General features: G+C 42.0%; 1 protein-coding gene across 3 annotated transcripts in view; it reads left to right on the top strand.

Annotated features, from left to right (window-relative positions):
• GTF2A1 (general transcription factor IIA subunit 1) overlaps positions 1-6,376 on the top strand; it is a 42,663-nt gene extending 36,287 nt beyond the window's left edge. For all 3 annotated transcript variants that reach the window (XM_051826193.2, XM_051826194.2, XM_051826195.2), the window contains exon 9: positions 1,564-6,376. In XM_051826193.2, the coding sequence (XP_051682153.1) occupies positions 1,564-1,671 (108 nt within the window). In that variant the 3' untranslated portion in view covers positions 1,672-6,376. The remainder of the gene's footprint in view (positions 1-1,563) is intronic.
• Positions 6,377-24,813: the final 18,437 nt, after the last annotated feature.

Genomic DNA, 24,813 nt, shown 5'->3' with positions numbered 1-24,813 from the left:
TGATATAGTAGGAAGAGTATTAGACCAGAACTTGAAGATCATCTTTGTCACCTGATAGCAATATACCCTCGGTCAAGTCACTGAACCATTCTAAGCTATAATTTCTTTCCTTTTGGAAAGTGAATGCCTGAACTAGTAGATTTTGAAAGGTACCTTAATATCATAGAATAGGGAGAACTGTGGGGCCTTGATTGCAGAAGATGTGCAATTTGAACTAAGTGATTTCAGTATTTTGGCTTAACTGTGGATATAGTTTATTGAAATAGGCTGTAAATCACTGGATGATTAGTATTCCTTCAGGTGTATTTAAGTACTACAGTGCATAAAGTTGTATGTTAGATTTTGAGAATACTGGAAAGAGTTTTATTTTGATAGAAGGAATCCGGTCACAAATTTGTTGTTGTTGTTGTTTCTACTTTTTAAATTGTGTAGTAGTAGAAATTCTGTATGTAGCATTACTTACAGTTAATTCTAGAAGTTGCCTTTGTGATTTTATTAGTTAGAAAAAGTTTCAGCTGCTGAGATTAGGGAAAGCTTTTGTGGAAGACACTGTCACTGTATTTTTGAGGTTGACCCTGGAAGTGTATATGCAGGGCCCGCTCTGTGGCTTAGCAAGTAAAGCCACCGCCTGAAGTGCCGGCATCCCATATGGGCACTGGTTTGAGTCCCAGCTGCTCCGCTTCTGATCCAGCTTTCTGCTATGGCCTGGGAAAAAGGTGGAAGATGGCCCAAGTCCTTGGGCCCCTGAACCCACATGGGAGACCCGGAAGAAGCTCCTGGCTTCGGACTGCCGCAGCTCCAGCCATTGTGGCCAGTTAGGGAGTGAACCAGTGGATGGAAGACCCCTCTCTCTCTGCCTCTCTTTCTCTCTCTGTGTAACTCTGACTTTCAAGTAAATCTTTTTTTTTTTTTTTTTTTTGACAGGCAGAGTGGACAGTGAGAGAGAGAGACAGAGAGAGAAAGGTCTTCCTTTTTGCCATTGGTTCACCCTCCAATGGCCGCCGCTGCAGCCGTCGCACCGCGCTGATCCGATGGCAGGAGCCAGGATCCAGGTGCTTTTCCTGGTCTCCCATGGGGTGCAGGGCCCAAGCACCTGGGCCATCCTCCACTGCACTCCCTGGCCATAGCAGAGAGCTGGCCTGGAAGAGGGGCAACCGGGACAGAATCCGGCGCCCCAACCGGGACTAGAACCCGGTGTGCCGGCGCCGCAAGGTGGAGGATTAGCCTACTGAGCCACGGCGCCGGCCCCAAGTAAATCTTTTTTTTAAAAAAAGTGTATATGCAAGCCTGGTAGGATGTATTTAACAGAGAAATATTAGCTACTTTAATGAACATAAGTTTGAGAAGCTATAAAAATAAAAATTACAGATAAATTCATTACTTGTTTAAAACCCACCTACTGAGAGAATTTTGTTTTGTCAAGTTAAACTTTATTAAGAAACCAGTATCCAAATATGGTCTTATATAAGACAGTGTTGCAGGATTTTGTAAATGGATTTTTATTGTCCTTAGTTTTCTCATTGTGTTTCTTATACTCTTTAAATTTTGTTTTTGTTTATTTAGATACATAGGAGTAAAAACAAATGGAAGTTTCATCTTAAGGATGGCATTATGAATCTTAATGGAAGAGATTATATATTTTCCAAAGCCATTGGAGATGCAGAATGGTGAAGAGTCGCCTCTTTTCTTTTATAAATAAAACAAAAGAAACTTAAAAAAAAATTTAAAACAGACGGTTTGAAACTTGGGACATAGACCAACCAAAATTTCACTTCTGCATGTCAGAAAAGTGCAGTAGAAGCAAAGCTACTGGAACAAAGATAGACCTTGACAACATAGACACTACTCTAACTGGCAAGCCATGGAACTGTAGCACCTGGGGTTGTTGGGGGGTGGAGGGGTGGGGTGGGTTTTGTGTAGGAAAACCATAACTGTTGATTTTAAATACAGGTACCTGCCACTGGTAATTAGCATGTAAAGCTTTCTCTATATTCCTTCCTCCAACTTGGATTCAATCAGAAGATAACTTGTTGGAATGAACTGAAGAAACTTCCCTTTTGATAGATTGAATTGAAACTGCTTATTGTATGTGGTTATATTTGGTAAAAATTGCGTGTGAGGTTTTTACAAAAGGGTAAGAATTACGGTGTTGAATTTTAATTCACTTGTATAAGAAAACAATTTAAAACTCATAATAGGTCTTAAATATTTTTACTTGCTGTTCTCCCTCAATAATATATACCTCTTCCTTCCTGGCTTAATGAAACAGCTACTTATATTTAAAGGAGGTAATCAGTGATCACAGTTTAAAGAAAGAATTTGACCCAGGTATGAATATTTTAATTAGGTTTTCAGACTTATTAAATGCAGTTTGATGACATGGGTCTTGACTGTGTTGAATGGAATTAAAATGACAACTTTAATTTCCTTGCCAAAAGTTTATTTCTTTTAGTTACCACCTTAAAAAGAAACCCCAAATTGTCTCCTCAGGAATACACTTTTTTGACAGAGGACCATCTGGTTGAGTTGTATTGCACATGAGCGTTGGCCGACTTTCCTGTTGGCTCCAGTATGTGCTTACACATGTGTTTAGTCTTTTCCCATTCAGATAACATTCTGTGCGTTGAAGCATAGAGCAGGTGATGAGGACCTAGATTTTTATTAAGAAATTTAGTAATGTAAAGATCTCTTGTGTTTACTAGTAAGAAATAAAAGACTTACTATTCTAATTGAACAAATTTTTTAGAAACAGCTTTGTAATTTGAGAGGGAAATTTGGGGGATAGGAAAGGGGATGGGCCACTAAAGTACATATTTACCTCTTCATTTGGTGACCCTTCCAGGCCATTGATAATACAGACATGGGCTCCAGTTTGCACATCTGGAAGAAAGCATAGAAATTTGACTTGTACATTAAAAATAATAGAAGTGTAATAAGTGTATTGAGAATGCATAGTTCTGTATTCTGTAAGGGGCTCAAAAGAACAATATGGCACTGCTGTGTTGAGCGTGAATTAGCTGCTTGGGAGAGCAGCAGAACACTTGTCTTCACTTTTGTGTTCTTGAAACTGATTTGACTTCATGGATTATTTTAACAAAATTAACATGTGTTTAAGTTGCTTGCCTGTTGATTTTTTTTTTTAGTCTTCCGGTTTTGTCTTCCTTTTATTTGCCTTTGTGTGTTTCCAGAAGTAACACTTAAACACTTTAAAGTTTATTGCAAAGAAGAAAACTGTGAGCTATTATATAGTGTTTTTTTTTTCTTCCTTTTTTTAAAACATAAGTCTTTAACCTTTTCAAAAAGCCCTTTTTTTTTTTTTTTTTACTCCTACTTCACACCCTACTTACCCACTTGGTCGCGTTAAGTTCTCTGAACTTTAGTATAAACCGTGGTGTCTAGCATGCTAACAATTAGGTTTTATTTAGATGCCATAACTGGTAATACAGTTTTTATTTTGGTTATACTAATTTAGTTCTTTGAGGGAAGGTTTGTTTACCCTCTATTTGAAAGCAGACACAGGTTTATTAAGACAGAGAAGAGGAGGAAGGAGAGAGTAAGATCACAGAAGTCCTGTTGCTCACTTACCCTTCAGTATAGTGCTAGTAGGTTTCTATTTACACATTGAAGAAGTTAATGACCTGAACTACCTATGAAAATTTAGCAGTGCTGCAGTGTTGCTTAAGTGAAATGCGTTGGCTGTCTAGTAGTTCTTATGCTACTGAAACTTGGATTATTGTATCATATTCAGCTCATGTCTTCGGCCCCCAGTATAGACAAACATTCATATTAACAGTGGCATTGTATACTGACCTGTTTTTATAACTTTATTTTCAAACATGAACAACTACTGCTTTCAGAGTGACTCATTAGAGTTCTTTTGAAGCAGGAAACAACCATTTGTATTTGCACCTGTGTACTGCATATTAGGCAAATGCTTTTCTTTTACCTGTGAAAATACTGAAAGCTGGTTCAAACAACACTTCATACCAAATCGTGCTCTTATATATTATGTATTGTGTTAACTTTTTAATCAAATAGCATGTTTTAGTTTTATTATAGTGGCTTTTACTATAAGAATGTCATTTGCTTATCTTTTATTGTACTTGAATTCTTAATCATGCTTTTAACATTGTATTTAACAAATCATTTCATTAGGTTACTACATTAAAATGTCATTCCTTTGAAAAGGCAAGGGATTCCCACTTTCAGAATTTTAAAATGAAAGTAGCTTATTCATGGAAAGGGGGAAATAGTTGAGTCTTGGTATTAAAACAGTGGTTTCAGAAGAGGATTTATTTTGATTTGCACAGATGATGATGGCACCTTTTACTTAAAAACAAAAAGAAAATTAACGTTAGAAATAGTGCTAAGGAAAATTCACACAAAATTACCATATAAAGTGTGGGAATGTGTGCCTTTCAGTTACACAAGGAACTCTTGCTTAGTAGTTATTTGGATAATCAAACCACTTGCATGCCTGAGAGCACATTTAATCTCCATGGAGTGCCACTTGTGGCTGAAACAACTCTGTAACGTGCAATTAGTACCTAGAGTAAATGTCTGTTTGAGGGAGATCTCTATATTGAGCGTTTATTTTTTTAAATGCTCACATTTCTTTATTTTAATTAAATGCCATCAGAATGTCACATTTTTACACTGTTGCCTTTTTTAAAATCAAAGCCACTCTGATGTTATTCTTTGATTACATCAAGATTTGAGCAGTGCGTATAGTGATTGAAATGTGTTTTTCACAGCATAATAGATGCTGGGTTTTGAAAACTAGAACATAAAAATATAGTATCTTTTGTGTAAAGATTTTCTTTTGCTATAGGGAAAATCGGCAATTTGGTTTTCCTTTTTTCTCTGGCTTTGATGGAGGAATGAAAAGTTGTCTCCCTCTAAGGGTAACCTTTCTATTATCTCATAGCAATAATATCATTATTATCAGAGGGTAAAATATAAGAAACAGACATGATTTCCCTTTATAACATAACATTTTCTTCCACTTGAGAAAAATTCATTTATTTTCAGGTTATTTCATCTTGAATTTTTTGAGCTTTTGTGCAATGTAATATTTTATTGATCTGTGTTTGTACATTTTCAGTTTGTTTCATGCCTATCTCCTGCTTACCTGTCTGAATCAGCTATAGCAGATTTTGAATTCATTGGTTGAAAAATAGTTGTTTTATATGTTTTCTCATGGGTTTGTGTTAAATAATTTTGCATTTTAATCCTCTATTATGCTATGGAAATTATTATTTACTTTTTAAGCCTGCCTTAGTCTATTTTTGTCATTTTCTATGGTTTAAAGAAGAACACACCAAACTTACTATTTTTGTTTTGAGGAACAAAGGAGTTTTTTTTTTCTTCCTTTTAAGGGAAGAACTGCATTGAGTTAATAATTACTCTTTCCGTCAAGTTTCCTTAAATCAGTCCAGTATGTATCAGGGCTGCAATTTTGGGGGAGGGGCTAATCTTTTTTGCTGTTCTGGGCTACTGTTGTCAACTGCTGTTGTACATACTGTTATGTCTAAGGGCGTAAATATATTTATTATGTTTGTAAAATTCATTCTGTACAATTGCAGATCAAGGTTGCTCTTCTGTGATATATGGGATATTATGTTTTAAAAACCATCTTGGAATACAATTAGAGAACTTAGTATTTTGATGTACTAAGACCTATTTTAAGTTTAATATTTTACCTTTGCAAAAACTTTAATTAAAGATGTTATTTAAAAAAAGTAACGTTGCTTGCTTTGCTTATTAGAATATGACATTGTTATATAGATTACTGAATAAAATCATGCAATTGAGAAAGGAAATTGCTTTACATTTGTTAATGAGGATGAGTTTAACTCGAAAAAAAGGTATCATTAAATTCTGTACCTTTAAGATAAGTAGATTGGGATGTCAATCTGAATTATTAAACTCTTAAAAATTCTTAATAGTAGCTTTTTTAAAAATTGTATCTTCTAGAGACAATTTAGTTGGGGCTAAATTCACATCAACAAAATGTCACTAAAACTGGATTAAAAAGTAGCACATTGTATTAAATGGGTATTTTCTACTCCAGAACATTGATTACTTAGCATAATATTTGAGAACATTATTTTCTTCTCTGTTTAGCTAAATCTTTTTCTCTTAGTTCAGAGTTTGTAAATAATTGCCTATTAAGAGAATTGGATTATTGAGGTTTGTATTACATATTGAATATATTTTGTGTTATTTTTAAAGATGCTAAATAATTAGCAGGTATTTTAATTTTTCAAATGGTTAAGAAAGCAAGCTTGCCTTTTGTAGCTTTTTTATCCTGTTAAAACTAGGAAACGTGCAGTTTTAACTATTAATCATAATAAAGATATTTTATTTATTGGCAGCAAGTCTTGTATTTTTGCAGTGTAATTCAAGCTCTTACATTGATTACAATCTTTCTGGCCTCAGTATCTCCATCTGCAAAACAAGATTTTAAAAATTTTTTAGATTTTATTTATTTTAGATAGAGAAATCTTCCATCTGATGATTCTATCCACAAGTGGCCACAGCAGCTGAGCTAGGGCTGGGACTGGGCCAGGCTGAAGCTGGAAGGTAGGGACGCACTCCAGGTCTCCCACTTGGGCAGTAGGAACCCAATCACTTGAGCCATCCCTTGCCGCCTCCCACTGTGTGCATTAGCAGGAAACTAGAATTGAGAGCAGAGCTAGGACTGGAACCCAGGTGGTCTAATGCAGGTGTCACAAGCAGTGTTTTAATCACTAGGGTGATTGCCCTTCCTAGACACTTAAGATTTTGAGTGTCAAATGAGGTAAAGTTACTAGAATGGTGTTTGGTATAATGAGCACTCAGATGGCACAATTATTTGCTTACATGAAAGGGAAGTGTTTTTTTTTTTTTTTTGACAGGCAGAGTGGACAGTGAGAGACAGAGAGAAAGGTCTCCCTTTGCCATTGGTTCACCCTCCAATGGCTGCAGCGGCAGGCGCACCGCGCTGATCCAATGGCAGGAGCCAGGTACTTCTCCTGGTCTCCCATGGGGTGCAGGGTCCAAGCACTTGGGCCATCCTCCACTGCACTCCCTGGCCACAGCAGAGAGCTGGCCTGGAAGAGGGGCAACCGGGACAGAATCTGGCGCCCCGACCAGGACTAGAACTCGGGGTGCCGGCGCCGCAAGGCGGAAGATTAGCCTAGTGAGCCGCGGCGCTGGCCGAAAGGGAAGTTTTTAATGGCTAAAAAATAACAAAAGAGAATGTGATCTGATTAAAGAGAAACAATGAAAGATTTGGTTAATACCCAAAGAAATAAAGCCTGAGAGGTCCAATGATGTGCCAGTGGGAAGGTGAGTGATGAATCTAAGTTTGGGATAATGAAACAATGGAGGAAGGCTTTTAAGCTTCCATCCTGCCCAAAAATGTCCTGAATTACATGTGTAAAATAGAAATTTCTCAGAGCTAAAACAATAGAACCGTAATAATTTAAAATGTAAGTGATTCTCCTAAACATTAGTTGATTCTGCCCAGTTCCTTTGAGGATACAAACATTGAGAGTTGTCAAGGCTTTAGCAATGGATATGCCTGGTAATGTTTCCTTCATTTTGAAAGGTGCTCACTAATCTTGTGAAGTTGAGAGAAACTTATACACTAAAGATGTCATAGGTTAGGGAGGCAATGCTATACAAGTAGGGCCAGAAAACCAACAAAATCCACCCAGGTTAGTTTAAAGAGATAAAGGCTTTTTTAAAATGGATTTTAAAATTTATATAAGGTGAACAAATTACATTTGTTTCATATAGGCAGATGTAGGAGCATAGCGGTTCTTCTCACCCCACTTTCCCTCCCACCTATTCTCCCACCCTGCCTCTTCCTTCCTTTCTTTTTTCTTTTAATTTTTACAATGATGTACTTTATTATTTTTTTTCCCAAAGAAACCTTTTATTTCATACCAATTTCCTAAGTACAACTTTAGGAATATAGTGATTCTTCCCACCATATCCACCCTCCTGCCCCTCCACCCAATATCCTCTCTCTCTCATGCCCTGTCTCATTCTCCATTACGATTCATTTTCAGTAAACTTTATACACAGAAGACCAACTCTGTACTAAATAAAGATTTCAGCAGTTTGCACACACACACATACACACCTGTTTAGGAACAGGTTTTACAATTATAATACAACTCATTGAGGACAGAGGTCCTGTGTGGGAACTAAGTATACAGTGACACCTGTTGTTAATTTAACAATTAACACTCTTAAGTATGACGTCAGTGATCACCCGAGGCTCTTGACATGAGCTTTGTAGGCTATGGAAGCCTTTTGAATCCACAATCTCTGTCAGTAGACAAGGCTATAAGCAAAGTGGAAGTTCTCTCCCTTCAGAGAAAAGTACATCCTTTGATGGCCACTTCTTTCCACTGGAGTCTCACAGATGTCCCTCATGTGGGACATTTTTTTTGCCACAGTGTCTTAGCTTTCCATGCCTGAAATGCTCTCATGGGCTTTTCAGCCAGACCAGAATGACTTAAGGGCTGATTCTGAGGTCAGAGTGCTGTTTAAAGTGATTGTCATTCTATGAGTCTGCTGTGTGGGCTGCTTCCCATATTGGAAATTCTCTCCTTTTTAATTCTACCTATTATTATTACCAGACACTTGATCTTATTTATATGATCCCTTTAACATTTAATCCTATCTATATGATCACTTTAACATTTAATATGATCATCTTAACACTTAAGATGTCATTTTTACCACCCAGTGTAATGGGATTTGGGGTCCCATGGCAAATTTTTAAGCTGTATTCTTAGATGTAAGTCCATAGGAATGTATGCAGAACACTACAGCTTTAGAGTTACAAACTTCATCCTCCCTCTCTTATTCCCATTCTTACTTTTTACTGAGATCTATTTTCTATTTACTTTATTCATATATGATTAACTCTATGTTAAGTAAGGAGTTCAACAAATAGTATGAAGAAAAGAAAAAAAAAAACAGTCAAGACAAGGGCTGTTCAAGTTATTGCTTCTCCAAGTGTCAATTTCACTTCTACAGATTTCCTTTTAGGTGCTCTGTTAGTTCTCACAGATCAGGGAGAGCCTGTGGTATTTGTACCTTTGGGACTGACTTCACTAAGTATGTTTTCCAGATTCATCCATTTTGTTGCAAGTGACTGGATTTTTTTTTTTTTATCACTGTGTAGTATTCCATAGTGTATATATCCAATAGTTTCTTTATTCGGTTTTCAGTTGATGGCATTTCGGTTGATTCCATGTCTTGGCTGTTGTGAATTGAACTGCAATAAACATGGGAGTGCAGATAATTCTTTTATTTGCTGATTTCATTTCTCTTGGGTAAATTCCCAGGAGTGGGATGGCTGGGTCATATGGTAGGTCTATATTCAGATTTCTGAAGTATCTCCAAACTGTCTTCCATAGTGATTTTACCAGTTTACGTTCCCACCAACAGATTAGGGTACCTTTTCCCCCATATCCTCACCAGCATTTGTTTGTTGATTCTTGTATGAAAGCCATTCTAACTGGGGTGAGGTGAAACATTGTTTTGATTTGCATTCCCCTGATGGCTGGTGATCCTGAACATTTTTTCAAGTGTCTGTTGGCCATTTGGATTTCCTCTTTTGAAAAATGTCTGTTAAGTCCTTTGCACATTTCTTAACTGGGTTATTTGTTTTATTGTTGAGTTTCTTGATCTCTTTATATATTCTGGTTATTAATCCTTTATCAGTTGCATTGCTTGTAAATAATTTCTCTCATTCTGTTGCTTGCCTCTTCACTTTCCTGAGTGTTTCTTTTGTAGAACAGAAGCTTCTCAGTTTGATGTAGTCCTATTTGTGAATTTTGGCTTTGATTCCTGTGCCTCTGGGGTCTTTTCCAAGAACTCTTTGCCTATGGAATGTCTTGCAGTGTTTTCCCAATGTTCTCTAATAATTTTATGTCATCAGGTCATAGATTTAGGTCTTTAATCCATTTTTAATGGATTTTTGTGTAATGTGTAAGGTAGGGGTCCTACTTCATTCTTCTGCATGTGGAAATCCAGTTTTCCCAGCACCACTTGTTGAAGAGACTGTCCTTTTCCAGGGATTGGTTTTTGCTCCTTGATCAAATATAAGTTGATTGTAGATGCTTGGATTGATTTCTGGCATTTCCATTCTGTTCCATCGATCCATCCATCTTTATATATATATATATATATATATATATATATATATATGTATAAAGTTAGAGGCAGAGGCAGAAAGAGAGAAAGAGGTCCTCCATCCACTGGCCCACACCCCAAATAACCGCAATGGCTGGAGTTGCACCGATCTGAAGCCAGGAGCCAGGATGCTCTCCGTGTCTTCAATGCGGGTTTAGGGGCCCAAGTGTTTGGGCCATCCTCCACTGCCTTTTCAGGCCACAGCAGAGAGCTGGATCAGAAGTGGAGCAGCCGGGACTTGAACCAGCATCCAAATGGGATTTTGGCATTGCTGGCAGCAGCTTTACACCCCACACCACAGCGCCGGCCCCTATCCATCTGTTTTTGTACCAGTACCAGGCTGCTCTGATTATAACTGCCTGTAGAACATCTTAAAAATGAGACAAAGGTTTTTAATGGCTGTTTACTTTCAGCAGAAAACATGTGGGATGTTAGTTGTTTTGGCTTCTCAGATGTTAGAGCACTCTCCTTATGTTGCTTTATATACCAAGTGGGCTGGAGAATAGTCCACATCTCTGTTAGAACATAGAACTAAGTAGCAAGCTGAGGAATCACCTTTCTGCATCCAGAGCTGGTCTAATGTGATGCCTTGACTTTGAATCTGGAGAGGATTAAAATGAAGTTGCAATTATCTGTCACAGGTCCTGTCTACTACAGGTCAGGGCTGATGGTGTGATGATCACTGAGCGATGATGCCTGCCAATGGCAGCTTCCCAATCAGACTTCCTGGGCAGGGCCGTGGATTTGCTCCCGTGATTTAATTCTTGTCTGAGCTTGATTCTGCAATCTAGCCTTCCAGTCAGTTCCTTTTCTGCTTAAAACTGCCAGTCTGTTCCTATTGTTTATAACCAAGAAACATACAACTCAGTCATCTGGGAATGAACCACAGTTAGCATTGAGTTGGTGTCAATAATCTCGAAAACCAGTGTTTGTGGCTTGGCTCAACAACAAGCTTACATGTCTGGTATTTATCCATTTGTAACCTGGGATAAACAAGGTTGATTTGCAGCAGAACTCTGGAAGAAATAAGGCATGGTCTTAAGAATCACGTTTCTGTGTCCTGTGGGGAGTCTTCTACCTTCACATTAACCCCTTCCCAGGAGGCATTCACTATCTTATCTAAGTTCATCAAAGGAGAAATGTGACAACATTTGTGATACCAGTAATCACAATTGTGGTTAGCTGATTGATTATCCTGGAGCATAAAGAGATTTGCGTTTTATTTAAGCCTGTTATATGTTACATCAGCTACTTGTTCCAGAAATATGAGTCCTTACGATATGTACTATGATAAATTCAGACCCAATATAGCCCTTTTTTTAAAAAAAAAGATTTATTTATTTGAAAGGCAGAGTTACAGAGAGTCAGAGAGAGCGAGCTTCCATCTGCTGGTTCACTCCACAAATGGCCATAATGGTCAGATCTGTGCTGATCTGAAGCCAGAAGCCAGGAGCCAGGAGCTTCTTCCACATCTCCCACATGGATGCAGGGGCCCAAGGACCCAGGTCATCTTCCACTGCTTTCCCAGGCCGTAGCAGAGAGCTTGGTCAGAAGTGGAGCAGCTGGGACTTGAGCCAGTGCCCATATGGGCTGCCAACACTACAGGTGGCAGCTTTATCTGCTACACAACACTGGCCTCCCAATGTAGTCCTGATGGAGTTCTTGCTTGGGAAGATTGCAGAGTCAGTTCAAGAGTCCTCGTTCCTAGCATAGCCATTCGCTGGAGGCCAAGCTGTGGGCTTGCCTACACAAGGCCACTTGTAGGGCATGAAAGAGCACAGACTTTTGCAAAGTCGGATCTCCCTGAACCTGTTCTAGCAGAAGTCTACCTGCCTTGGGCTTCTCTGGCTAAAATGTCTGCTTTCTGGGTGTGAGTATTCATCAGCCCTGGGCCCTAACCCAAGGTGCCACTTAGTTCTGTATTATAGAGTGTGTGTATGATATGTGCTTAATGTCATTTCCATGTGTTCTTTGACATGGTCTCTCTATTGCAGAGCCTTCCACAGCCAAGGGAACTTGCGTGGAGAATTGTTATTTACAAATAGGGCAAGCAGTAAAGGGGGAAGATGGTTGCGGAGAGATTCTATAGACCTAGCTTTTAATGGAGCTGAAAGAAATGCTTAGAAATACTGATTCTGATGAAAAGATGAGGACTGGACTAGGAGTGGATATTCTAAGTGCCAAATACTTTGCCTGCTCTCTTAATTCTTAGAATAGCCCCCAAGCTTGGGTTCATTTACAGATAAATTGATAGAGCTTCATAGAGGCCAAGTAATTTGCCTAACATGGCATAGCAAGATGATAGGGAACCTTGACAAGACTAGCAGTGCCAGACCAAGACTTCCCACCCTAGCACAGTTAGGTTGAGATAGCTCTCTCTGTTCTCTTAGTTTGTGGGAACAAATGGTGTCTGCTTTAGGTAAACCTGTTATTAAGAGGCTCTGACCCAGTAACACTTGGTCTCAGTTTCTGTTCAAAGGTGGTACTCTGGGATCCCTCCTTCACTCTGCTCTCTGCACTCACCACCCTGAAAGAAAGGGACACAAAAACACTACCAGGGACCATGACAGTGAGGTCCCTCCAGAGTTACTCCACACCCTTGGGATCAGCAAGACAATCAGTCAGGGTTTCCCCCCTCAGATAGTTAAAGGAGCTACAAGAAAATAATGTGTTTTTAGCAAGCAAGGAAGAGAATATTTGGTTTGCCCAAATAACAGTTGTCTACACTCAGCTGTCATCACTTCTGGTGAGTTTAATTAAACAATAGAAGTTTATACCCAAGAGAGCTCCCTCTGGCAAGGTGGCTCTGGTTTCTAGGGCTAGTTTCACAGCAGGGTACACTAACAATATAAAAACTCAGAGGCATATGTCCTGTGTTTTTTTTCTATGGGTAGAATGTTGGCATGGTCGTCCCTGCCAAATTCATGTTGCATTGGAAGGTGGGGCCTTTGGAGGGTGCCTGGCAGCCCGTATTGCCTGGGCTGCCCAAGGTAAAGCCGTCATGCTGTCCTCCCGGGCACATTTTGCAGCGCTGGTGTGCCCAGACCATGAAGCAGTCTGTCGTGGGAGGAGCAAACCACGGAGAGAACTGTTGGCAGAGAATATAAACAATTCTAAGGCAGATTAAATTTGATGTGCTTTTTATTATTACCATGTGCCAGCAATCCTAGATGATGTCAGTGATAAAAACACACCTTCCCCAGGGACCGCCATTGTGGCACAGCAGGTTAACGTGCCTCGGAAGGCAATGGAACATAACCCAAGTACTTGGGTCTCTGCCACCCACACAGGAAACCCAGTTGGAGTTCCTGGTTTTGGCCTGTTCCTGCCCTGGATATTGAAGCCATTTGGAGAGTACACCAGCAAATGAAAAAATCTCTCTCTCTCCTCTCCCTCCTCTCTCTCTCTCCTCTTTCTCTCCCTCTCTCCCCTCCTTCCCTCCCTCTCTCCCTTTCTTTCTCTCTCCCCCTCTGTCTTTCTCCTCCCTCTTCTTCTCTTTCTGACATTCTGCCTTTTAGATAAATAAACCTTAATAAATAAAACTACTCAAATGAAAGATTATTTTGTTCTAATAGGTCTAATTTCCACAGTTAGAGAATTATTTTCATTTTTCTTAGCTGTAGTCAATTACACATACAATTTGCCATCTTAACCATTTTATTTATTTATTTTTAACTTTTATTTAATGAATATAAATTTCCAAAGTACAGCTTTGGATTACAATGGCTCCCCCCCCCCCATAATTTCCCTCCCACCCACCAACCTCCCCTCTCCTGCTCCCTCTCCTCTTCCATTCACATCAAGACTCATTTTCAATTATCTTTATATACAGAAGATTAATTTAGCATATATTAAGTAAAGATTTCAACAGTTTGCACCCACACAGAAACACAAAGTGTAAAGTACTGTTTGAGTACTAGTTATAGCATTAAATCACAATGTACAGCACATTTAGGACAAAGATCCTTCATGAGGAGTAAGTGCACAGTGACTCCTGTTGTTGACTTAACAAATTGACACTCTTGTTTATGGCGTCAGTAATCACCCTAGGCTCCTGTCATAAGCTGCTAAAGCTGTGGAAGCCTTTTGAGTTCTCCAACTCTGATCCTATTTAGACAAGGTCATAGTCAAAGTGGAAGCTCTCTCCTCCCTCAGAGAAAGGTACCTCCTTCTTTGATGACCTGTTCTTTCCACTGGGATATCACTCGCAGAGATCTTTCATATAGGTGTGTGTGTGTGTTTTTTTTTTTTTTTTGCCAGAGTGTCTTGGCTTTCCGTGCCTAAAATACTCTCATGGGCTCTTCAGCCAGTTCCAAATGCCTTAAGGGCTGATTCTGAGGCCAGAGTGCTGTTTAGGACATCTGCCATAATATGAGTCTGCTGTGTATCCCACTTCCCATGTTGGATCGTTCTCTCCCTTTTTTATTCTATCAGTTAGTATTTGCAGACACTAGTCTTGTTTATGTGACTCTTAGCCCTAGCATTATGATCAATTGTGAACAGAAATCGACCACTTGGATTAGTGAGATGGCATTGGTACATTTTTTAAAATATTAATTATTGGAACAAATTACAGAGAGATGTTCCATCTGCTGGTTCACTCCTCAAATGACCACAGAAGCTGAGGCTAAGCCAGACTGAAGCTAGGAGCCAAGAGCTTCATCTGGGTCTCCCATGTGGGTTTAGCGGCCCAACTACTGGAGCCATCTGCTGTTTTCCCAAGTGTATTAGCAGGCAGCTGGAATGGAAGTAGAGCAGCAGGGACTTGAACCGAAACCCATATGGGATGCTAGTTTCGCAGGTGGTGGCCTTATCTGTTACACCACAATTCTGGCCTCCATCTTAACCATTTTTAAGTGTACAGTTCAATGGTATTAAATACATTGAGTTTTAATAATACATTGTGAGCTTCACTTATGTTACATAAATATAATAAGCCAATCAAAACATATTGTATGATTCTACTTAAATGAGGTATTTGCAGTAGCCAAATTCTTAGAAAGTACAGGTGCTGTTAGGGGCTGGGTAAAGGAGGATATTAGGGTTTGTTTAATGGGTATAAAGTTTAACCATCTTGCAAGATGAAAAAGTTCTGGGGGCCTGTAACACACCCAAAGTGAATATACTTAACACTACTGAAAGTAAGTTGAAGATGGTAAGTTTACACTGTGTGTGTGTTTGCCACAATCAAAAAATAAGAGAAAAGCATACATATCTTTTAATAAACATTGTGTTCCCTGTGGAAGTTAATTTGGACAACTTCCAGTTACACAGCCAGGCACCAATAGGACAGGCACACCCACCTTGGTTTGTTTCTGGACTAAATTCCTGTGGGTTCAGAATTGCTGCTCACTTGGATCTCAGCTCCTGCCTCCAGCTCCTGTGACAGTACATAGTTCTGTGTTTAAATGGTAATTTAGAAAGGACTTGTTGGAATAAAATAGCTTTAAGGAAAGAAACAATTTAATTCCTCAATCGCATCTTTCAATGAGACCACTGGGAGCTTTTATTTTGTTTCAGGATGAAAGAAAGTGTACAAACAGTGCAGTGCATTCCTTTTGGTTGGTAAATGCAACTTTTAGTCCATACATGAAAGACATTCATTTCATTTCATGATTATTGCTAAAAATAACTGTACTGGGGGAAGGAGTATTTAAAAATGAAACCCTCTGCATGTCAAATATGCTAAAAATTGGGCATTTGGATCAGATCCTATACTTATTTGACAGCTTTTTATTAAAGGTAGAAATAGTGGCATCATGGAAAAAGCATGGGCTTCAGAATTGAATAGATCTGAATTTGATTTCAGGCTCCACTCTTTTGTTTGCTTTTTTGTTAAGATTTATTTACTTATCGGGATACACAGCAGATTCATAGAATGGCAGATGTCCTAAACAGCACTCTGGCCTCAGAATCAGCCCTTAAGGCATTCAGAACTGGCTGAAGAGCCCATGAGAGTATTTTAGGTATGGAAAGCCAAGACACTCTGGCAAAAAAAAAAAAAAAAAAAAAAAAAAAAAAAAAACCAAACAAACACTAAATGAAAGATCTCTGCGAGTGAGATCCCAGTGGAAAGAACAGGTCATCAAAGAAGGAGGTACCTTTCTCTGAAGGGAGGAGAGAACTTCCACTTTGACTATGACCTTGTCTAAATAAGATCAGAGTTGGAGAACTCAAAAGGCTTCCACAGCTTTAGCAGCTCATGACAGGAGCCTAGGGTGATTACTGATGCCATAAACAAGAGTGTCAGTTTGTTAAGTCAACAACAGGAGTCACTGTGCACTTACTCCTCATGAAGGATCTTTGTCCTAAATGTGCTGTACATTGTGATTTAATGCTATAACTAGTACTCAAACAGTATTTTATACTTTGTGTTTCTGTGTGGGTGCAAACTGTTGAAATCTTTACTTAATATATGCTAAATTAATCTTCTGTATATAAAGATAATTGAAAATGAATCTTGATGTGAATGGAAGAGGAGAGGGAGCGGGAGAGGGGAGATTGGTGGGTGGGAGGGAAATTATGGGGGTGGGGGGAAGCCATTGTAATCCAAAAGCTGTACTTTGGAAATTTATATTCATTAAATAAAAGTTAAAAGAAAAAAAGATTTATTTACTGATTTGAAAGACAGAGAGAGAGAGAGCGAGCTTGCATCCACTGGTTCACTCCCAAAATGGCCACAATGGGCACAGCTGGACCAATTCAAAGCCAGGAGCCAGAAGAGTCTTCCAGGTCTCCTATGCAGGTGCAGGGGTGCAAGGACTTGGGCCATCTTCTACTGCTTTCCCAGGCCATAGCAGAGAGCTGGATCAGAAGAGGAGCAGCCAGGACTCAAACCGGTCCCCAAATACAATGCCAGCACTGCAGGCAGTGGCTTTACACACTACGCCACAGCGCTGGCCCCGAGGCTCCATTTTTTTCTTGACATACTTTGGACGAGACCTTGGTCTGTCCAGTGGGGAAAATAATACTTCCCTTGGAAGGATGTTTTGCCATTAATGAGGGAGAAATTGAATTTAAAGAATCTAGCACAGGTATAAGAGCACAGAAGGTATGATATGAGCTAGTGTACTTTTTAAAAATTTATTTTATTTACTTGAAAGAGAGTTACTGAGAGGTAGAGCCAGAGAGAGAGAGAGAGAGAGAGAGGTCTTCCATTCCGCTGGTTCACTCCCCAAGTGACTGCATCAACCAGAGTTGAGCTGATCTGAAGCCAGGAGCCAGGAGCTTCTTCCGGGTCTCCCACACAGATACAGAGGGGACCAAGGAGTTGGGCCATCTTCTACTGCTTTCCCAGGCCATAGCAGAGAGCTGGATTGGAAGTGGAGCAGCCGGGACCTGAACCAGTGCTCATATGGGATGCTGGCACTGTAGGCTGGGGCTTTAACCCACTGTGCCACAGCGCCAGCCCCTGGGGCTAGTGTATTTGTTACTTCTGGTTGTACAGCACATCACCACAAACTAGGTTGCTTAATACAACATAAATGTATTCTCTCTAAGTTCTGGAGGCCAAAAGTTCAAAGTCAAGGTGTCAGCAGCCCCATATTTTCTCCAAAGTCTTTGCAGAGAAAATCTCTCCTTGCTTTTACCTGATGTTTCTTGGCTTTTAGCTCCAATCTCCTCTTCATTTTCATACAGCCTTGTCCTCCATATCTGTGTCTAATCTCTCTCCTTGCCTTGAAGAGTTAAAATTGTATATGTGCGGGTGTAAAAAGTTAAGCTTAAGCTTACAGGTTTAAACCTTCCTGGTGCAGCTGTAAAAATAAGACAGAGTGAAGTAGCACCTTGACAGTAGGGACTCCATTTTGGAGCACTTGAGACTCCATTCTGAGAAAGCACCCCCCCACCATGAGACTCTGGTCTGAAACTATGATCTCAAATAGTCGGACAATAGCAGTGCACTACATCACCCTTGGCAACACACAAAAACCCCCTAGCATGATTGCTCAAGCTTAAAAGTAGAAAGGTTGCACCTGGGTTACCTGGGCTAAGAATAAAGATGTGATTTGTCTGTGTCTTACATTAATGTCAAGTCCTAATTGCTAATTGTAATATTGTAACTGGTATTGTCAAGATTATGATAAATATTAATTTCACTTAGGTTTTAGGTTATGTTGACCCCAGTAACCATATACTCTCTTTTGATTTTATGTACTCTTTTGATTTTAGCAACTGTGTATAGCAACCGTGCATAGCAAGCATGTATTCCCCCCTTCCTGGTTTTGCAGTTTTTGCCTTTATAAACCCTAACCTTTGGTTATTCGGGGCTGCTCTGCTCTTGTATGATCAGACAGCCCCGGCATGCTGGATAATCAATAAAGCTTCCCCTTGCTGGTTGCATGAGAGAAAAGTCTCTTGGAGTCGTTCCTCGGGCGGTGGGCTTTTTTAGACTCTAACAGCCTCACTTCCATCAAGATACTTGTCATTTAATATAGGACTCACCTGGGTAAACAAGGATCCTCTCATCTTGAGTTCCTTAATTTAGTTAACGTCTGCGAAGACCCCTTTTTCCAAATATGGTCACATTTCTAAGCCCCAGGCTTGGCTTTCTCAGGGCCCCTTTGCAAAATGCTACAGCTAGTCATAAGTAACATTCATATTTCTTCCCTGCTGTACTTATAAGCAGTACTCTAGCAGAGCATGTCCAGTAAACAGTGCATGCCTCCCCTCCCTAGGCACATGTACAGGCAGTTTTTCCTGTCTTCTTTTTTTTTAATTTTTTTATTATTATTTTTTTTGACAGGCAGAGTGGACAGTGACAGAGAGAGACAGAGAGAAAGGTCTTCCTTTGCCGTTGGTTCACCCTCCAATGGCCGCCGCGGCCGGCACACCGTGCTGATCCAAAGCCAGGAGCCAGGTACTTCTCCTGGTCTCCCATGGGGTGCAGGGCCCAAGCACCTGGGCCATCCTCCACTGCACTCCCTGGACACAGCAGAGAGCTGGCCTGGAAGAGGGGCAACCGGGACAGAATCCAGCGCCCCAACCGGGACTAGAACTCGGTGTGCTGGCGCCGCAAGGCGGAGGATTAGCCTAGTGAGCCACGGTGCCGGCTTTTCTTGTCTTCTTATTCCACTTCTTGGTTCCAAGAACTCGATAGAACATAGAAGTGCCTTCATTTCTGCACTCTCTTGCCCCTAGATCTTAGTTTGGGTGTCCCCCAAAGGCCCAAATGTGTAAGGCTTGGTCCTCATGGTAGTGCTATTGGCAGGTGGTAGAGTTGTTAGGAGATGGGGCCTGGCGGGAGGCCCTTAGTTCATTTGGGGGCCCGCCCTTGGAAGGTAGTTCTTGCGAGGAAAGATGGTTATAAAAGCCTGAGCGGAGCCCAGCTGCTCGCTCTGCTGCCCGGCTCCTCGTGTGGTTCTGCTGTGTGCTTCTCCAGTGCTATCCTCTGCCCTTATCAGAAGCCAAAGCAACAGATCAGGACCTGGAGCCTCCAAAACAACTAACTTCTCTTTATGAAGTTAGTTGCTGCAGGTGTTTCGTTGTGGTGATGAAAAGCTGCCTAAGAACACTGGTACCGAGGAGTATGTAACTCTATATAACTATACCCGACGGTGTTGAAGTGCCTGTGGAACTGGTGTGTGAGAAGAGTTTGGAAGAGCGTGGGGATGCAGCCTAGAGAAAGCAGATGTTACAGGGGGTTCTGGGGAGGGCTTCGAAGACCCGAATGCTGATAGAAATGTGGAAGGTAACAGCCAGGCTGATGAGGTTCAGATGGAACTGAAGGTTCCACGGGGAATTGAGCCCCTCCCCTTTCATCATTGCACAGAAGCTGGCTTCATGGTGTCTACTGCCTGATACTCGACAGGAGGCCAGACTTCAAGGTCACGATGTGTTTCTTTGGTAGAAGAGATTTCAAGGCAGTAGCGCATTCAGGATGTGGCATAGGTGTTATTGGCTGTGCTGTTAGTAAATGTTACAGTGAAAATTAGGAACAAAAGGGAGCACAGTGGAAGGACTTGAGAAATTTGAAGCCTGGCCAGAGAAGGAACAAAGGAAAACCACGTTAGGGATGGAAGTGTGGATGGTGAAACCTCTTGCCATCCTCCACTGCCTTCCCAGGCCACAGCAGAGAGGTGGATCGGAAGTGGAGCAGCTGGGATACGAACCGGGTGCCCATATGCCGGTGCTGCAGGTGGCGGCTTTACCCTCTACGCCATAGCTCCAGCCCCCTCATCTTGGAAATTCTGAGGCAGGCTCTCACATCGCAGAACCAAAGGCTCAGAAAGACTGAGTTGTTCATGGAACCCCAAGGCCCTTTCCTGTGGCTCCCCCGGACTGTGGTTGGATATACTTCCCCACATTCAGGCAGGGAAGCACACCACAGATGCAGAGGGGTTCACACAGCCCGGGTGCAGCTCATGCTGCTCACAGACCCTGGCCTCGTCCATGTGGTGCTGGTTTTGCAGGCATGGAGAATGCAAGAGCCCCCTAATTCTCTGGCAAGAGGGAAGAGATTTTTCACACAGCTCTGGGAAGGAGACTGTCTGCCTGCCACCTCAGCTCAGAACTCCTCACCCAGTCTTTCTCTTCCTAGTCCATGGGTTGATAGTGACCCTTCAGTTTGGCAAGTTCTTGACCTTGTTCACGGACCTGATAGATTGGCTGAATAAGTGTCTGTAAGGGGCAGTTCATGATGCAGGTGTATTTCATGAAGGTTCGCTCTCTCTCTCTCTAAATTCCTCACAGAAAGATCATTCATATCTTGCAAAAACCAAAAATAAAAAAGAGGAGCTTTGATATTTAGATCGTGTTAGCCTTCCCCACATTTGGGAAAAACTTGACCCTTGGACGTGTTTGGATTTGGAGGCTGACTCTGCCGGATCCATTCTGGACCATCTGTTGCAGAGCTCAGCTGCCAGCCCCTGGACTCACGTAGTACACAGGTGAGAACGTCAATGTCCACACACAGCGTGCAACTCAACAGACTCCCTTTCAATCCCCATGTGAACACACGTGTAATTGACTCAAGGGGGAGCTCTCTTGCTTACTTTACACAAAGTAAAAAAAAAACCTAGAATTCTTTGTCATTTCTTAATAAAATCAAGCTCAGATTCGAGTTGGTCAAGGAGCAAGGCCATCCACAAAGAGCAGGGAACCTGAACTTTACAGCTTCAACTTTAAAGTGTTGGTTGAAGCGTTAGTCCTAGGAGAATTCCAGTCTTCTCTATGACCAATATTTAAAGGCAGGGGATTGATTTTGACCAGGGAGTTAATGCTATAGGTTAGTTACAGTAGGTGGATTTTGCTATTGGATTAGTTTGATTCGTTTACTGAGAGGCCCAGATAGAGATATAAGAATAGAACTTTTAAGAGAGAAAGTCATAGAACTGGCTGAACTGTCGAGCATTCTTGGATATCACCAAGATAGATCCTAAGACTCCATACATTGTTGGAAATTGAAAAAAAAAAAAAAAAAAAAAAAAAAGGCCGGCGCCATGGCTCAAGAGGCTAATCCTCCGCCTGCGGCTCCGGCACCCGGGTTCTAGTGCCGGTCGGGGTGCTGGATTCTGTCCCGGTTGCCCCTCTTCCAGGCCAGCTCTCTGCTGTGGCCCGGGAAGGCAGTGGAGGATGGCCCAAGTGCTTGGGCCCTGCACCCCATGGGAGACCAGGAGAAGCACCTGGCTCCTGCCTTTGGATCAGCACAATGCACCAGCCACAGTGCGCCGGCCGCGGCGGCCATTGGAGGGTGAATCAACAGTAAAGGAAGACCTTTCTCTCTGTCTCTCTCTCTCTCACTGTCCACTCTGCCTGTCAAAAAAAAAATATCAGTGGTGGATATCCAAGTGTGGCTTTTTTAAAAAAATATTTATTTGAAATGCAGAATTGCAGAGAGAGAGAGAGAGATCAATCTTCCATCTGCTGGTTCATTCCTCTAAATGGCTGCAGTGGCAAGGGGTGGGTTAGGCTGAAGCCAGGAGCTTCATCAGGGTCTCCCACGTGGGAGCAGAGACTCCAACATGGGATGTTAGAGCTGCAGACAGTGGCTTAATCCACTGCACCACAGCACCAGTCCTGCAAGTATGTATTTTACAGGAATTTATACCATCTAGGGAAGAGCCAGAAGTTAGAATTGAAGCAATCTCCCAATTAAATGTGCTCTGAGGAGAGAGCGCCTAGAAGCTGAGCTGGGAAGGTGAACACCAAGGCAAGGGGGAGGCCTTCTCGTGGGCCCTACCATGAATAAGCAGCATTTCATAAGGCCAACTACAGCATGATGTCACTTCATCTCTCTTCTGTGATGCCGCTCAGCTGAAATAAAACCATATCCAAATACTCCTGATCTTGGCTGCCTGGGCTGTTGCTGCCTTCTACTTTACAGTGTCCTTCCAGGGCAAGGGCACTTTTTTCTTACTTGTACAGAGGCCCAGTGCTGGCTGTGGCCTCGTCTGTGCGTCAGAGAATCAAGAGAAGTTGTGTCTGCAATTATGTCACATGTTGAAGAGACTGGGTCCCACCTGACACCAACAATAGTTCACGAGACACCAGCAGCAGAAGGGGGTTCCTGCAGATGGAGCTGGAGGTGTAAGGCAGAACTTCATGACTTGAACTCTAAGCCTCAAGTGCATAGCAAGTGAGCCTTGTTATTGAACTGCTTAGTCCTTGAGAAAGTTGCTGAATTCTGGGGCAGCAAGAGCCCTGATGTTGGTCACCTCTGGCCTTTGCTTTTTTTTTTTTTTTGACAGAGTGGACAGTGAGAGAGAGAGACAGAGAGAAAGGTCTTCCTTTTGCCGTTGGTTCACCCTCCAATGGCCGCTGTGGCTGGCGCACCGCACTGATCCGAAGGCAGGAGCCAGGTACTTATCCTGGTCTCCCATGCGGGTGCAGGGCCCAAGCACTTGGACCATCCTCCACTGCACTCCCTGGCCACAGCAGAGAGCTGGCCTGGAAGAGGGGCAACCGGGACAGAATCAGGCGCCCCGACCAGGACTAGAACCTGGTGTGCCTCCGCCGCAAGGCGGAGGATTAGCCTATTGAGCCATGGCGCCAGCCCCACCTCTGGCCTTTCCATTGGCCTTGTGTGCATGCAACATCATCCTAGTCTCAGAATGCCATGATGGGAAAAAGTGTGGGGAATACTATGAAGTGTCACTTGTCAAAGGACGTAGATTTGGTGTCTTAATGGAAATATGCTGTCTTCCTTGTTGTTTGGTTTCCAGAACTAGTATACACTAATATCAGAAATTAGTAAAGTGGGAAAATATTTGTTGAGGAACTGTGGGCTACAACTGGTTTCATTTTTTTAATTTCTATTTTTATGTATTTTTAAAAAAGACTTATTTATTTATTTGAAAGAGTTTCACAGAGAGGGAAGGAGAGGTAGAGGCACACACACACACACACACACACACACACAGAGAGAGAGAGAGAGAGAGAGAGATCCTTCATCCATTGGTTCACTCCCCAGTTGGCTGCAATGGCTGGAAGCTGCACCAATCAGAAGGCAGGAGCCAGGAGCTTCTTCCAGGTCTCCCAAGCAGGTGCAGGGGCCCAAGGACTTGGGCCGTCTTCTACTGCTTTCCCAGGCCATAGCAGAGAGCTGGATTGGAAGTGGAGCAGCCGGGACACGAACTGGTGCCCATATGGGATACTAGCACTGAAAGCTGTGGCTTTCCTCGCTACACCACAGCACCAGCCCCTTTTACATATTTTTCAAGACGTATTTATTCATTTGGAGGAGAGGGGTATCTTCCATCCCCTGGTTCACTCCTCAAATGGCTACAATGGCCTTAGTAGATCCAGGCCAAAGTCAGAAGCCCAGAAATCCATCTGGGTCTCCCAAGTGGGTGATAAGGACCCAAGCAGTTGGGGCATCCTCTGTTGCTTTCACAGGTGCATTAGCAGGGAAATGTATTGAAAATGGAGCAGGGGCCAGTGCTGTGGTACTGTGGGTTAAAGCCCCCATCTGCTGCGCCAGCATCCCATATGGGCACTGGTTCAAATCCCAGCTGCTCAGCTTCTAATCCAGCTCTCTGCTATGGCCTGGGAAAGCAGTAGAAGATGGCTCAAGTCTTTGGGCCCCTGCACCCACACGGGAGACCCAAAATAAGCTCCTGGCTCCTGGCTTCAGATTGGCACAGCTCCGGCTGTTGCGGTCATTTGGGGAGTGAACCAGTGGATGGAAGACCTCTCTGTCTCTCTCTCTTTCTCTCTCTCTCCACCTTTCAAATAAATAAATAAATCTTAAAAAAAAAAAAAAAGAAAAGAAAAGAAAGCAGAGCAGCCAGGACTCAAGCAGCACTCCAATATGGGATGCTGGCCTCGCAGGTGGCAGCTTAGCTCTCTGTACAATAACACCAGACCCTACGTGGTTTCTAAGCCAGAAGTGTTAGAGAACCATACAGTGAACGGGCACAGTCTGCTGCAAATGCTGGGCTTTGGAAGATTAGGCACACAGAAGCATTCGCCTCAGAGTAGCTGTGGCAGTCTCTGACACTGAATAAGCATTCTTGCTATTCCAGTGTTAGTCCTGTCTGTCAGTGATGCACCCAGAACAGCTGAAGGCATCACTTTGTTGAAATGTCTGCAGACCACCCCCTGCATTTTGTTCTCTTTAATCATCTCTCTCCCTTTCTTAAGAGCCAGGGCTTCCACCCATAACTGTGCAGTGTG

Source organism: Oryctolagus cuniculus, chromosome 20, assembly GCF_964237555.1.
Source record: "Oryctolagus cuniculus chromosome 20, mOryCun1.1, whole genome shotgun sequence".
NCBI lineage: Eukaryota > Metazoa > Chordata > Mammalia > Lagomorpha > Leporidae > Oryctolagus > Oryctolagus cuniculus.
This window is presented reverse-complemented; position numbering and strand designations above follow the sequence as displayed.